We start from the raw sequence: 16,271 nt of genomic DNA, 5'->3' as shown, positions 1-16,271 counted from the left end.
GTTGACTTACCTTGTTTCGTTGTCTTTTTTCTGATTCTTTTACATGTTTGCTGTAAAAGCTAATGTGTTTCGCTGCTCCGAAATATGCCATGGCATGTATTACGTCACTTCCGCCACGTGACGCGTCATAATTAGCTTAAAATACTGTTTTTAAATAAAATGAAAAAGGAAAAATAACGCAAATCTCAAAAAAAAAAAAAAATTTTTTTCAGTGAAACAAATATATCATTTAATGAAGACATAAAGGTCAAATTTTGGTAGGACTATAGTTTTGTCGCCTACAGAAAGTAGTGTGAAAATTGAACAAAAAATGTACTTTAAATACAAAAATGTTACATAAGATAAGCAAATTAAATCATTGTGCTTTGAGATCCAAATTTAATATTTTGTATGACTTCCATGGGCTTGAAGGACTGCATCCATGCAGTTCAGCAAGGATTCATACGATTTATTGATGAAGGAATATCAAAGAAAGCAGTCTTGCATGCCTCCCAGAGTTCATCAACATTTTTGGGTTTCGTCTTCCATGCTTCCTCTTTCATCCTGTTCATGTCTGGTGACTGGTTTGGCCAGTCCTGGAGAATCTTGATCTTTGCCTTGTGGAACTTTGAGGTAGAGATTGTAGTAAGGGATGGAGCACCATCCTGCTGAAGAATTTGTCCCTTTTCATGGTTAGGAATGTAAGAGGCAGCTAAGAGTTGTTGATATTTCAGACTATTTATGTTGCCTTCCACCCTGCAAATCTCTCACACACCCCCCTACTGGATGTAACCCCAGACCATGATTTTGCCACCACCAAACTTGACTGTTTTGTGGCAAAAGGGGGATTTTTCAGATTAATCTTCCATTGTATTAAACCACAGTTGCCGCAAATATTGCAGGAGACCTACCGGAGCCCGCATGAATACGAGATTCACTCAGAAAACAGTATACATATACAGTGGGTTTTCCCATTGACTGTGTATCAAATACTTGTTCTCCCCACTGTATATACACAGCATAGTTAGTTTTGCTAACAGAATAATACTGCTATTAATGTCCATAGGGGGCATTAAAAAAATAAAAACTACATATGTATAGATAGGTCTGATGCCAATGAACATTTTTGAGTGGTTGAAAGTGAAAAAATTATTCATAAATGACGTAGTTATCACACTTCAAAGGAAAAGCCATACTTTGGACAAAATCAGAAGAATTTAGTCAAAATAAAATAACACCCACGGGTTTAAAGCAGACACTGTTTTTTAATCTGTGATTTTGACAAAGATCTGATCACATTTCATGATTTTATGCAGAAATGTGAGAAATTCCAAAAAGTTCAGATACTTTTTCATACTACTGTATACTGCTCGCTTGATTAAACTCCAAACTACTCACCACACGGGCTCAAACCCACGATCCTCAATGTGACGCGGGACATTCTGGAAAGCAACTTCAGAACGTGCGGGTTTGATAATTTATGTATTTGATACCTCAAAATACTTCCAAACCGCACACACGTGTTGGCTTTGACCCAATAGTGTTGCTTCTCGCCGTGTTTTGTTTACGTCATCAAAAAAGGACTACGGTTCTTCACTAAATTCAGTGGTAAACTTTCAGCCTTTTAACCAAAAATGCGAATTTTCGCCACCGAATTTTCGGTCACATCTAATTTTTACTTACTCTTGCATGCAAAGCTAAATATAAATTCATCCCACTGTGCTGTAGTTTTTGTAGAAGTGATTTTATTTTTACATAAAGAAAGTCAACCACTAATTAGCATGTGCAAAACATGGTTTTTATCAGTTAAACTCATAGAATGTGACAAAATGTTACCTCCTCTTTTGTGTATTTAAGTCAAACAATGTGCAGTATTTACTATATAGGCAAATGACTTTCATTTTGATATTTCCTCTGCAGTGTTTTGTGATTGTAACTGAAACCCAATTACAATTTTTAAATTAAGAATTGAACATGACATTCCAACTTGAATGTACACCTGATCATATCAACTGATTTTTTTTGTAAATATGATCATAATAAATTCAAGGAGTGATATGTGTGCCTCGAAATAAAATATATTTTCTAAGGTGTCATCTCCATAAATAGTGTGAGTTTTGATAAAGGCACTTATTTTTAAAGCCACACTAACCAAATGAAACATCAAAATGTAAGGCAATCAAACCCCTTTGGAGTTTGGAGTCTATTCTGTCGCAGGCGCCGCGCTTTCGTCAGGTTGCTCGTCGCACTGCAGCTGAAGGAAGGAGACAAAACATGGTAAGTACTGAATACAACTAAAATTGAAGTAAACTAGACAATGCTGGGGGAAATTTTGGAAGGGGGCAAATTTGGGACACTCAGCCTTATGTAGCAATCATTATTGTTGTGTGATAATCGTTATTGTATGGTGAGTTAGGCCAGAGGTTCCCACCCCTACTCACCCTAGCTTTGAGTTCCTGGTTCTCCTCCTCCAGCCTGGCACACTTTTGCCTCAGGTCCACCACTTCCTGCTGCAGAGCCGCCGTGTCCGCCGCAGTTAGGCCGCCGGGGGTGCCGAGGTGCTGCTTGACAAATCTGGACGGTGACCGTTAAAGGCTAAACAATTAGGGTTAATACTAGGGCTGTCAAACGATTAAAAATTTTAATCGCGTTAATTACAGCTTAAAAATAAATTAATCATAATTAATCGCAATTCAAACCATCTCTAAAATATGCCTTATTTTTCTGTAAATTATTGTTGGAATGGAAAGGTAAGACAAGACAGATATATACATTCAACATACTGTACATAAGTACTGTATTTGTTTATTATAATAAATCAACATTAACATTCTGTGAAAGGGATCCACGGATAAAAAGACTTGTAATTCTTAAAAGATAAATGTGAGTACAAGTTATAGTAATTTTGATAGTTTGTATATTGTGACTAAATGCCATCTCGTGTATTTGTTGAGCTAAACTTAATGGAAAAAAATGGACCGGCACATTCAGTAAGTGAAAAGATGTACATGAAAATCTATACATAATAAAAATAATTCACTTAATAATGGTGGGGTCAAATACAACAATTAAAACATATAGGAAGACAATATAAATAACCTATATAACTGAAGTCATTACATAATGCAAATAAGGTTGCTTAAAAGTTGGTGGGGACAATTCAAGCATCCTGAAAAGTTGGTAGTGTTTTGTCCCAACTGTCCCTATGCAAACCTACCCCCTTGACTGTAGTATAGTTAAGTTCAAACAAAACATTTATTCTAAGGCAACGATTATGGTATTTGCTTTGAGAATATTTCTAATAAAAATACATTTAGATTGTAAAAGATGGCCTTCAGTACATTTCTTATAGATAATATCAGTCTATTCATTATTGCTCTACACCCTGTATGTTTATAATAATATATTTTCATCTTAAATGAATGCAGAAAATGCACAAATTAGTGTGTAAAGATTCACCAGAATGCAGGAAATTACGTAGTTGATACTCTAAATGTGTGTGTCCCGGCACTGGTGGTGGGGCCCAAAGTGATATCTTTTCTTGTGGGCCCAAAATCCCTGGCAGCGCCCCTGCCCTGACCCCCGTTAAACCCATTCTGTTTGGTCTTATTAATGTCCTGTCCCCAGCCAAAAGTGTACCTACGGGTTATGCTGTTACATCATCCCTACCAATGTTGAGACCAAACCTACGCCCATGGTTTAGTGCCAATCTAAACTCAGCATTGAGGATACTCCAGAGCGTTGGTAGGCTTCTCCGGTTGTTCATACAGCGCCACTAAAACTGAAATGCAGACATGTTTTTTAAAAAAAATGCATTTTCATAGGTATTGTGTACATATTGAAACATGTTGCTAGGCAGGTTAACTCAGAAATGTGTATTTTCTCTTACCACTAGTAAGACTATCAACAACACCAGCTTTCTCCAAGTACCTCCGAAATTGCTCTCTCTTGTGGTCTGGAGCCTATTGAAATTTTGAACAAAAAACAAACAAATTATGGTTTAAAAAAAAAAGTCATACAAACATTTTAGAGTGCTTCATCAAATTACAAAACTATATAAATTAACTTTAAATTATGGATTTCGTTTGTTGCGGTCAAATGTCATTTCATTCTACCAACAGGTGTCCGACTTCCTTTTAATTGAGGTATTAGTCCACTGTTACGTTCTATTTTAACTCCTCGTCGACTATTTCAGTCAAAAACTTGTACTTACCTTATAATGCGACATGTTGACGCAGAATTTCAAACTATATCAACAGGAATGAAAAGAAATGCTTTGTTTTGGTAGTAGTACTTGGTAACGAGGTACGCCGTCGTAGTTTGACGCGGTTCTGGAGTCGCAAATGACAACCTCCGGTTCAGACAGGAAGTAGATTTGTTATTTTTTTTATTATCTTTAAATTTAATTATTCTCTCTTTGTTCTGTAGATTATTACAGCTAAAAATTGAAAACAATCCAACCCATGGTTTCAATGTCGTATTAATGTTGTCACACTGCAATATAATGATGTTCAACTCGGTTCTCACTTTGGTACGCTGACGAATCGTCACATTAGTGAGCTTTATCAACAAGTATAATATCAGTGGCATATTGTTTTAACGCTACGCGATTATTTGATTTTAAAAGTGAATCACGACACAACAATGCAATAACGTCAGTGTTTGATATTTTACGCTTCCATAACGCTTCCTGCTTAGTTAGCTCTAGATATAATATATGTTAAACTAGATATATCATGAGACGCTCCGAGACACCGGCGACAAGTGTCGTAATTCGTTGGCCATTTTTGTACTGTAAATCAACCAATAACTTCAAAGACATAACTTTTTGTTCAGCATTTAGCCCAATTCATAGGTTTTTAAATGAATCAACAATTCAACTAGAGTATTTTAGTGAAGAAAATCATTCAAAATTGTGCCCGTCGTAGAAGTTCTCCGACGCAAGATGGCCGCCAGTTACGTTGTTGATGGTATCAGCGTATATTTTCTTAACTTTGTAGGTGTATAAAAGATTTTCCACTTGTGCTAAATGTTTAATATCACACATGCAGTCAAAAACTTGCCCATTTAAAGACTCAAAATGTGACAACAGGCCGTTTTAAGGCATGAAAACATCCGCTTCTGTCGCGACTTTCTCAAATATGTCTAGACATATTTGCCATTTTGCTCCAGAAAGGCACTTTCCGACATTTTCTTTTCACCTAGGACATTTTGCAACTTTTTCGAGATTAATCTTTTTTTAACGTAATCTTTTTTTTTGTGTGTGTATTTTATTTAAAAAATATATGTAAGTTAATGATGACGCGTCATATGGCGGAAGTGACGCAGCGGTGCGGCGGAGCACGTTAGCTTTCACTGCAAACATGTAAAGAAAAAGAATCAGAAGAAAGACAACAAAACATAAAGTAAGTTAAGTCGACTTATTTGAAGAACTTGCAAATAATATCCCGTATTTTTTCGTGGTTGTAGTGTTACTTTTGCGACACTCAAGAAGTGTAAAACGTTTAGGATGGCTGCTAGCACTAGCATACCCTAGCACATGCCTTTGGTTCATTCATTGGTTAAATAATTTGTAACCTAACCAAATGAGATGGTTCCCTACGAGTTTGTTTGTCTACTCTTGCAACGGGGTTGCCGCATAAAGTCGTTTGTTGTCGCTTCATAGGTTCGCGTCAAAATCCTTTGCTGACAGTCTTCTTTTTATAAACTTTCCTGTCAAATGCGACATTTGATCAATCATAAATCAGTTTCGTCCCTCAACATCAAATTTACAGGATTTTCCATCATGCAACAATATGTAACATTGTAGTATTGGACTACACTGAAAAAAATATAAATACAGTTTATTTTTTGCTCATTTTTCATTGTTCACAAATCTGTCTAAATGTTGCAGCTGTTGGAGATGTAGTTGTGCTTTCAGAAGGGGCATTATTGAACTCCTGAGTCTTTATTCTCAACATACTCATATATCCAATCCACTTTCTGCATTTGAAGGAATATTTGTATATTTGTAAAAAAAAAAATTTTAATGAGAAAGTGACTCAAGTCAACCAAAAGGAAGTTCACAGTGTGTTTGTGTTTGCACTAGAGCTGCAGCTATCGATTATTTTAGTAGTCGATTAATCTATGAACTAGTTAGTTCGAATTATCGAGTCATCAGATTAGGAATATAAAAATTAAATTTAGGGCTGTCAAACGATTAAAATTTTTAATCGAGTTAATCACAGCTTGAAAATTAATTAATCGCAATTCATACCATCTATAAAATATGACGTATTTTTCTGTAAATTATTGTTGGAATGGAAAGATAAGACACAAGACGGATATATTCATTCAACATATTGTACATAAGTACTGTATTTGTTTATTATAACAATAAATCAACAAGATGGCATTAACATTATTAACAATCTGTTACAGCGATAGAAAGAAAGACTTGGAATTCTTAAAAGATAAATGTTAGTACAAGTTATAGGAATTTTATATCAAAACCCTTCTTAATGTCTTCGTTTTAGTAAAGTTTGTAAAATTTTCAATCAAAAACAAAACTAATAGCTCGCCATTGTTGATGTCAATAATAAGTATGGTGCTGAAACCCATAAAATCAGTCGCACCCAAGCGCCAACAGAGGGCGACAAAACACCAAAAAACACAAGTAGCAAGTGGAAATGACACTTTACTGTAATTTTAATCTGTTTGAGAGGGGCATGTGCGTTAAATGCGTCAAATATTTTAACGTGATTAATTTAGAAAATTTGTTAATGCCCGATAACACGATAATTTTGACAGCCCTAATTAAAATACAATATCTTAGCCTCATGGTATAAAAAAAAAAAATAATGATCTATGTACAACAAAAGAACTAGCTAAATTGCATAGCAAAAGTCTGCTAGCTTAAATGCTATAAAATGCTAACGTTCTTTTTTTTTTTTTTTAACAATGCTCTTAAAACATCGTATAAACATATTCCCATAAAAAACTGCAAAATATGCCTATAAATTAAATAACGAATGCATTAAAAACATTAACTCAACCAAAAATTTACCTTATGTTGGTCTTAATAGGGAGCAGCTGGATTCAGCCATGTTAAATGAGTTATGCCATATTTCGTGTTGCCACTAGAGGGTAGTTTAGCCACCCAATCAATTAAAAATGAATTCAAACACTTTCAAAACAAACCATTACAACTTTAATGAAACGCATACTGGAAGCAGCAAAATTCGAAGCTTTTTTTCTAATTCAATAACTCAAGTTAATCGATTAATCGTTGCAGCACTAATTTGCACCCAGATGGAGAACTACAGCAAGGTCCGCAGCGTGGAGCATCCGTCTGTATGTCCTTTCAGCGTGCCCGCCGATACACCGGAGGTGCGGGTCAAAGATGGCAGCAAGATCCGTAACCTGTTACGCTTCGCCCTGGGCCGCATGGAGGCCAAACCCAAGGTAGACGAGGAGGGAGAAGAGGTAAGCGAGGCAGACCGCGGTCCGCCGGGACCTCCCGCCCGGCCCCTCTGCCGCCAGCTGGTGTTCACGGCGAGCGGCAAGGGCGTATCCAAAGCTATCACGTGCGCCGAGCTGGTAAAAAAGCGCATTCGCGGCCTTCATCAGCAGACCTCGTTGGCCAGCAACACGCTAACGGACGTGTGGGAGCCCCTGGAGCCGGCCGCCGGCCTCGACGGCCTCACCGTCAGCAGAAAGCTGCCCGTCATTTGGATTCTCCTTTCTAAGGACCCTCTGGACCAAAGCCTTCCCGGGTACCAAGCGCCCGGACGCTGTGATAACTTGTGGCCCGGTGAGGAGAAAGAAGAGGCGGGGCCGTACAAGAGGAAGAGGGGCACCGGCAGAGGCGGGGGAGGCAGAGGAAGGGGTGGAGGGCGCCACGCGGGACGTCCTCGGGACATTTACGCACCATGCTGATAAAAAAAAAGAAAAAAAAAAAACATTATGAGTGACTCCTTGTAATTTGGCTGCCAAAAAGGAGTTAAAATGAATGCAAATACAGAGCCTCAATTTTTTATGTTGACAGTTTGGACCCAAAAGTCAATGTCAGACTTTCCGCTAGATGGCGACAGCGAGCTTCCGAAATCCAACATTTATGTTATTTTGAACGCCTTACTGGACAGTGCATATACAATAAAATACATCATGTGATTAATCAAAATCTGGCCGGCATATTAATGTTCTGTGACTTAACTTTGGTTTCTGATGTCATTGGATGTTTTTTTTTTTTTTTTTTTTTTTTAAATCAATAAAGTTATCGTTACTTTTAACCCATGGTCTGATACTGTATGGTTTCAGTAATGCCAAACTCCACTGTAAATTTTCATTCATTATGATAGGGTGACCATATTTTGATTTCCAAAAAAGAGGACACCTAGCCCGGCCTCAAGATACTTGAATTTTACTCGAAGTTCACTCAAAATGCCTAACAATAACCGAAATAAGCTGACAAATATTCAACCAGCATATTTCTAAACGTAGCAGTTGAAAACTACGTTTCCCATAATGCCTAGTGTGGTTTAGCTTACTGATAGCTAGCTGAGGCAAAAATCAGACTTTGCTCTAAAAGTTTACAATCATCGGCAGCGCAACGATGCGACACCAAAAGGGATTTTACAGTCAAAGCTCCAACAGAAGTAAACAGTTTCCATTATATACGTATTTATCGTAAAAAACTTAACAACTGGGCAGGCGTTGTGGCCAAATCGTCAACCCAGTAGATGGCGGTAAAGCCTCATGATAGGGGTAAACTGCCAACAAAAACAAGAACTACTCCTTCCCGCCCTACTACTAGGAGCCATGTCATCGCAGGCAGGCGCTGCCACCCAGTGGCCGGAGGGATTCTCTTCAAATTGGTCCCGTGAAAAATCATAAAAACCGGACATTTTTATGAATTTATAAAACCCGCCCGGACGACGAGGATACTACGTGAAAGTAGGACTTGTCCAGGCAAAAGAGGACGTTTGGTCACCCAACATTATGATATGACTAATGGTACAAGACACCCTTTAAATATACACTTAAAAAAAGTTCAGTTATTGGTAACCTAATTGTATTCATTGAAATCAAATTTTCGGTACATACAGTGTAAATGTCTAATAAATGTGACCCCTAAGCCCAAAATAACAAGTAAATATTAAAGGAAGCTGAATTTTGAACTTTTTCTGTGTAGTTACATATATTTGTCATGTTTTTTATTTTATTTTATTTTATTAATTTTTTTTGTGTAGAGTGCGTAACAGTGCTAACAGAGGGGACATTTTGTGCTAAATTTAGCCCTCAGCTTTGCTAGCATAATAGCTAACATGACTGGATATTTGATGAGAAATCTATCGTTTTACAAATAAACCTTTTGAAATTATTCAATTTTTTATTATATACAGTGGGGCAAATAAGTATTTAGTCAACCACTAATTGTGCAAGTTCTCCCACTTGAAAATATTAGAGAGGCCTGTAATTGTCAACATGGGTAAACCTCAACCATGAGAGACAGAATGTGGGGGAAAAAAACAGAAGATCACATTGTTTGATTTTTAAAAAATTTATTTGCAAATCATGGTGGAAAATAAGTATTTGGTCAATACCAAAAGTGAATCTCAATATTTTATGTACCCTTTCTTGGCAATAACTGAGGCCAAACGTTTTCTGTAACTATTCACAAGCTTTTCACACACTTTTGTTGGTATTTTGGCCCATTCCTCCATGCAGATCTCCTCTAGAGCAGTGATGTTTTAGGGCTGTCGTTTGGCAACACGGACTTTTTAACCTCAACTTTTTAACCCCTGACCCATGAAGAAGGCCCCTGGATATGTTCGCCTTAGGCCCCAAAATTGCCAAGACCGCCACTGTTAATGGGTTATTGTACAGTATCATTATAACAACAGTTCGTAAAGATAGTTTATGCTGGGAGTAAAAAAAAAAAAACACTTACTCAAAATGTTACTCATTACTTGAGTATTATTTTCACTGGAAAAAAAACTGGAAAGCGTAGATTTTAACCTCTCCCCCAGTTCTTGTTTGGCACCGACTGACCACGGAAAACCGGAAATATGATCCTTTTAATTTCATAATGGAAAATATTTTCTCCACTAGAGGGCAATCGTGCTCTTTGACATTTCCGTGTTGCTTCATTTTTCCCCTTCGCCCTAATGCAATGATTTATTTATTTATTTATTTATTTATTAATTTCTTGGGCTTAATGTGTTTATATAATATGTTATAGTGCAGTATATTAATAACAGTTCATATAGATAACTTTTTGCTGAGAAAAAAAATACAATTGTTCAAAAAAAAAGGCAAACATTGTAAGCAGTTGCAATGTTACTCATTACTTGAGTATTATTTCAGCAAATATTTTTTACTTGTTCTTGAGTACATTTTTTAGATGACGTCCTTTACTTCAGTAACATTGTTTTTAAGTAACGTTACTCTTAACTTGAGTAAAATTTTCGGCTATTCTACCCACCTCTAAAAACAACACATGATTAACGATAGTTCATCCATGACAATAAAACAATTATTATTAGGGTTGTTCCGATCATGTTTTTTTGCTCCCGATCTAATCCCGATCATTTTAGTTTGAGTATCTGCCGATCCCGATATTTCCCGATCCGATTGCTTTTTTTTGCTCCCGATTCAATTCCAATCATTCCCGATCATATACATTTTGGCAATGCATTAAGAAAAAAATGAATAAAACTCGGACGAATATATACATTCAACATGCAGTACATAAGTACTGTATTTGTTTATTATGACAATAAATCCTCAAGATGGCATTTACATTATTAACAATCTTTCTGTGAGAGGGATCCACGGATAGAAAGACTTGTGACTTTGTATATTGTGACTAAATATTGCCATCTAGTGTATTTGTTGAGCTTTCAGTAAATGATACTATAGTCATGCCTAATTGCATGATGGGAAGTGGAACCACGACTGTGCGTAGTGCTACCAATTGATATATCTTCTCTGGTGTTAAGCTAAAGATCAATTGCTACCTTGCTTCCCCACATTGCTTCCCATGATATTTCTAATCTTAGGGAGAGGGATTGTAAGGTTTTAGCCAATTAAAAAAAGGCTCCAAAGGCTGCCAAAATTCACTCTACTCATTTTACGCTGCCTTTAATCTCTCTATATAGGTAAAACGGCGCCATTACAGATTGAGCGCGACGATGCGTGAGTGGGTCGTGCAGCACATGCATTAATTGCGTTAAATACTTTAACGTGATACATTTTTTAAAAAATTAATTACCGCCGCAATTAGGATAAATTTGATAACCCTACCGTAAGCCTAAACTAAAGACTTTGGAAGAGTGAAACATATTATGTCTGTAACGTTAAATACAATTAGAAAACGATTTAATTAAAAAAATATATATATATATTTTTTTTTAAATTCAAAAAAAGGCACGGCCGATATTTTTTGCAGATTCCGATACTTTGAAAATGACGTGATCGGACATCGGGACAGCTGTAATTATTATTATTATTATTATTTTTCTACTTCTATTATTTCATAGATTAATTTTGAATGAAACACACTGGAGACATAACAAAATTCCTTAACCTTTTGCCAGAAGTAATTTAAAAGGGAAAAAAATCGGAACCTGTATCTTGGAATTTATAATTGACGGAAATTTATAATACACCCAAAAAAATAAGTTGAATGAGTATTTGTCCAACTTTAATAACAAAACAAAACAAAAAACTGCTTAATTTATACTAGGAATACAAATGGCAATGTATTAAAAAAATGACCTATATAGTTGTAAACGTGAAAGTGACGAATTATTTGTCAACACTACACAATACTTTTACAAACCTCCCTTTTTAATCTTATTGTGCAATTATTAAGTCGGAATGTGTAAAGACTTTTCACTCGTTGTAGAATTGTGAACTTTGTAGTACTTTGGTGAGAACTCCTAGCCTTGTGTTTATTGACTCGTGGGCGCCAAGTCGTGTTTTTACAGTTTTATGAGCTGTTAAAGGTCATTTACATTGTTAGCGGCAGGCAGACGTTTCTCACGTCCACGCATACACGCGTGTCCGTGCGGGGTTTGAAGTGCAAACTTATGTGTTTGAAGATCGAGAACGGAGCTTTTTACACTTCTGCACGCTTATTATTGAATGCTGCTTCAGCCACTTTGTAGCTCGGTAACATTTCGTTGTTCCCCCCCCCCAAATTATTATTTTAATTGTTTTAATATAGCAACACGAATTAGACGCGCACCGTAAGTGATGTTTAACATTTTCTATGAGTTAATATATTGGTTTCAATGGGGGGAAAAAATCCTGTGATACTATAATCGAGTTCATAGGAAAAAGAAATGACGTCACAAATCAGTCACCCGGAAGATTTTTGGTAAAAAAAAAATGTTAAACGTGTAGTGTTAATCATAGTGAGTAAAACTGTCTTTTATAGAAACATTCTGCATGATGGGTCACATCAATTTTTACGGCTGCAGCAATTGATTGTTTTAGTAGTCGATTAATCAACTAGTTCGAACAATCGAGTTATCGGATTATGAACATTTAATATGTTGCAGAATAAATTTTAGGAGATATAAAACAAAGGTTTGCCAAGGTTTTAGGCTTGCTATGTTTTGAAAGAAGCACTTTCAACCAAGGGCGTAGGTTTGGTCTCAACATTGGTAGGGATGCTATAAAAGCATGATCTGCATGTACACTTTTTGCTGGGGACGGGACATTTATAAGACCAAACAGATTGGGTACATTTCTCAAAAATAGCTGCTTCCTACGTAAAAATGAAAAAGTTACAATTATTTTCTATGGGTTATTTTTATTTTTCAAAATGCTTGCTTCATATAAAGGAAATTTACAGTGGTCGTGTTATTGTTATTTATTTTTTTATTTTTTAAACAATAACAAAAATAAATTATATATGAATTAAAAATGTGCATAGGCTGCAAATTTAAAAAAAAATGATGTAGAAAATATGTACATTTTAATTAGGGAATAAATGCACAAAATGAACAGTTGAATTAACATTAAGAGTAGAAAACGGACAGGAAGACACCTTTATAAGCAGCTTTCTACTCGAGGTTGACAGGTTAATAAGTTCACACAATTTAACGTTATGTTAACTCTGATGCAGATTTGACTTTCAGTAGCAAAATTAGTGATGTGTTCCCCACCTCCACAACATTGACATCTTTTTTACATTAATTACAGTGGCTGCTGCTGCTGGCCGAAAAAAAAATATCCCTCCTCTTCAAAGGGGGCGAAATGTTGAAATTTGTCGGGATTGTGTGAATGTCGGGGTTCTAGTCAACAGCCAATCAAACGTGCGTTTGATGGGAAAAAATGGAACGGCACATTCAGCAAGTGAAAAGGGGTAAATGTAAGTCTGAACATATTGAAAGTAATTCACTTAATAATAGTAGGGTCAATTCTACCCCTACAACATATTGGAAGACAATCTAAATTACCTATAAAACTGAACTCATTATATGACGCAAAAAATTTTACTTCTAAGTTGGTGGGAACAATTTGAGCATCCCTAAAAGTTGGTGGTGTTATGTCCCTACCGTCCCTATGCAAACCTACGCCCTTGCTTTCAAAACAGCATGAAATGTGAATACAAAATAATATTCCAGAGTGTTAATTCAAACAATGCAGAATTGCACGTTCATTAAAAAAAATAATAACTTGAGTTTAGCCTCAAACTGTACAAAAAATAAATGAGGATCTAAGAACAGCTGGCTAACTTGCATAGCAAAAGTCCGCTAGCTTAAATGCTATAAAATGCTAACAATTTTTTTTTTTTTTTGCAATGCGCTTAACAAATCGTTCAAACACATATTCCTACAAAAAAGCAGCTAAATATACCTAGAAACTAAATTAAAAATGTACTAAAAACATATTAGCTCAAACAAAAACTTACAACCTTATGATGGCCATGTCCACATTGCGCATTATATTAATATACAAGGAGGAAAACACTCAGGTGACCTGAAGTTCTGCTGTGAGACCCCAGATTTGGCCAACTTTAAAAAATTGTCCAATATGCACGTGTGATACATAATTGGAAAGCTTAAAATCTCCATTCTCTGGGTGAAGCAAAATTTTGAACTGGAGGGCATTTTTAAAGTAAAATTTTTTAAAAATTAAACAGCGAAACCCTGTCTGGAGGTGAGAGCATGAACGGGCAGAATTAAAGATGCCATGACTTTAAACGAGATTTTATCGCGTACTTACCTTGTTTCCATTCAAAATCTCCATGTTGCATGTATCACTGAGTGTTAAGACACACCTGTAAATGGCCACGGCTGGATTTTGGGGGGGATTTTATAGGTGAAACATGGTAATATAACGAGTCGCGATGCAGAAATCGCACACATCAAGGAGTGGTTGACATTTTCTTTTTCATATATTTACCCTTTTAAACATTTTTTTTTCTTCAATTTTTCTTTGTTTGGATCGATTACTTATCATCTAACATATCGGAGAAAATGCGACAGTAAAAAAAAATACAATGACGCGATAGTTATGAGGTAGATATCCATGACTTTTTTTTACAGACGCCATTATTGTCATTGCGACATAATTTGTTTAAAAGTTTGACCCCTTAATGCCTGCAATATTCAATATATGCAATATATTAGAATATATATAATATATATATATATAAATATAATACAATATGCAATTGTCGGAGAATCACAAAATTTGAAAAATAAGGTCTTAATGAAACCTTTTTTTCAAATTTGTAAAAAAGAAAATAATAATAATATGTATAATAAGCGCTCCAATATCTATAACCCTTGCTAAATCCAGTTTTTTTTCCTCATGGAACCTGCAGGTTCATGAGTTGACTTGCATCCATTATTTTGCATCCAAAATTCTGAATTAGTCTCAAAATCAGGAAATTCTAAGTGTGTCAAATGTGATACATTTGGCATTACATTACATTACATACAAAGACATTGGTTAATGATTCCAAGCTAAAAATGACAGACATTTTGAATAAGAAATTGTAGGGCTGCAGCTATTGAATATTTCCGTAATCGAGTATTCGACTGAAAATTCTATCGATTAATCGAGCAATCGGATAAAACTTTCTTTTTTTGGGGGGGGGTAAGGAGCAATTATAAATATATACGAGAAATCAAGACATTTCATCTAATTTTGAACCATTTTGAGTCAATCAATGTCTTTATTTTCGATGTACATTGTTGAAAACGGCCAACAATGGTATCTCAGAAGTGACTAGAGAAAAGAAAAAAAAAAACTTTTTACTGTTTTCACTCAAAAACTTATATATATATATATCTTATTTCTTACCTAAAAATTTCATTACGTTTGATAACACACTAGGGCTGCAGCTATCGATTATTTTAGTAGTCAATTAATCGATGAACTAGTTAGTTCAAATAATCGAGTAATCTGATAAAGATGAAAAAATTAAAATACCTGAGCTGTGCCTAAAACGGTATAAATAAATAAGGATCTACATATGGACAACAAAAGGACAATTGGCTAACATGGCAAAAGTCCACTAGCTTAAATGCTATAAAATACTAACTTTTATTTATTTTTTTAACGATGCTGTCAACAAATAATTCTGACACATATTCCCACAAAAATTGGCTGAATATACCTTCGAACTAAATTACGAATGCATTAAAATACATGAGCTCAAACAAAAACCCAGCTTATGTTGGTCTTAACAGAGAGCAGCTGGATTTGGCAGACTAGAGGGCAGTGTATCCACCCAAATTAATGAAACTAAATGCAAACACTTTAAAAAACAAACCATTACAACGCCACTTTAATTAAACGAATACTCGAAGCAGCAACATTTAATCCGAGTATTTTTTTTTCTAATCGAATACTCGAGTTAATCGATTAATGGTTGCAGCACTAATAAATATAATTACCTTCGTTTTATGGCTGGGTTGAAACAAAAGCAGTTGCGCCACGTCTGTAAACGGGGGTCTCCAGGGTAAAACGGACAAATTAAAAATAGTTTGGGGGCTTAATGTGCCATGAATCTGCTATGGCAGCATAGACATATTGTTCTAGCAAACACAACAGTTATTTTGGCTTTAAATACAGCAGTTTCTTTTAAAGATGAGTGCAAGAGCAGAAACTGCTTTTTCAGTCTTGTCTGTGTTTTCCGCCACAAACAATATTAGTTATATTTAAGTGATTTCACTTGATATTTGGAGTTATATTCCCATGCGTTTCATTTCTCAGTAATATGTTGGTCTTTATTAACACATTGGCTGTATGCAATGGACGGCGTTGGATGTCCAAATTCGCTCATT

The 16,271-nt window shown here is 35.6% G+C and overlaps 2 protein-coding genes across 4 annotated transcripts; one reads left to right on the top strand and one right to left on the bottom strand.

Annotated features, from left to right (window-relative positions):
- Positions 1-2,140: 2,140 nt before the first annotated feature.
- Positions 2,141-4,354, bottom strand: LOC130914280 (c-Myc-binding protein-like). The gene is made up of 5 exons (XM_057833315.1): positions 4,193-4,354; positions 3,869-3,941; positions 3,712-3,760; positions 2,421-2,553; positions 2,141-2,233 (listed from the first exon to the last, which is right to left on the bottom strand). The coding sequence occupies exons 1-5, from the start codon at positions 4,205-4,207 to the stop codon at positions 2,183-2,185; spliced, it is 321 nt and encodes a 106-aa protein (XP_057689298.1). The 5' UTR covers positions 4,208-4,354; the 3' UTR covers positions 2,141-2,182.
- LOC130914279 (ribonuclease P protein subunit p25-like protein) lies at positions 4,077-8,191 on the top strand. 3 transcript variants are annotated; one of them, XM_057833314.1, is made up of 2 exons: positions 4,077-4,124; positions 7,270-8,191. In XM_057833314.1, exon 2 carries the CDS (start codon positions 7,270-7,272, stop codon positions 7,894-7,896), a length of 627 nt encoding a protein of 208 aa, XP_057689297.1. In that variant the 5' UTR covers positions 4,077-4,124; the 3' UTR covers positions 7,897-8,191. The 3 variants fall into 3 exon arrangements, with proteins under 3 accessions (XP_057689297.1, XP_057689295.1, XP_057689296.1); XM_057833312.1 differs by lacking the exon at positions 4,077-4,124 and adding an exon at positions 5,292-5,384 and having other exon boundaries at positions 7,253-8,191; XM_057833313.1 differs by lacking the exon at positions 4,077-4,124 and adding an exon at positions 5,296-5,384.
- Positions 8,192-16,271: the final 8,080 nt, after the last annotated feature.

This window comes from Corythoichthys intestinalis, chromosome 4 (assembly GCF_030265065.1).
Source record: "Corythoichthys intestinalis isolate RoL2023-P3 chromosome 4, ASM3026506v1, whole genome shotgun sequence".
NCBI classification, from domain to species: Eukaryota; Metazoa; Chordata; class Actinopteri; order Syngnathiformes; family Syngnathidae; genus Corythoichthys; species Corythoichthys intestinalis.
The sequence above is the reverse complement of the archived record's forward strand: the minus strand, read 5'-3'. Positions and strand labels throughout refer to the sequence as shown.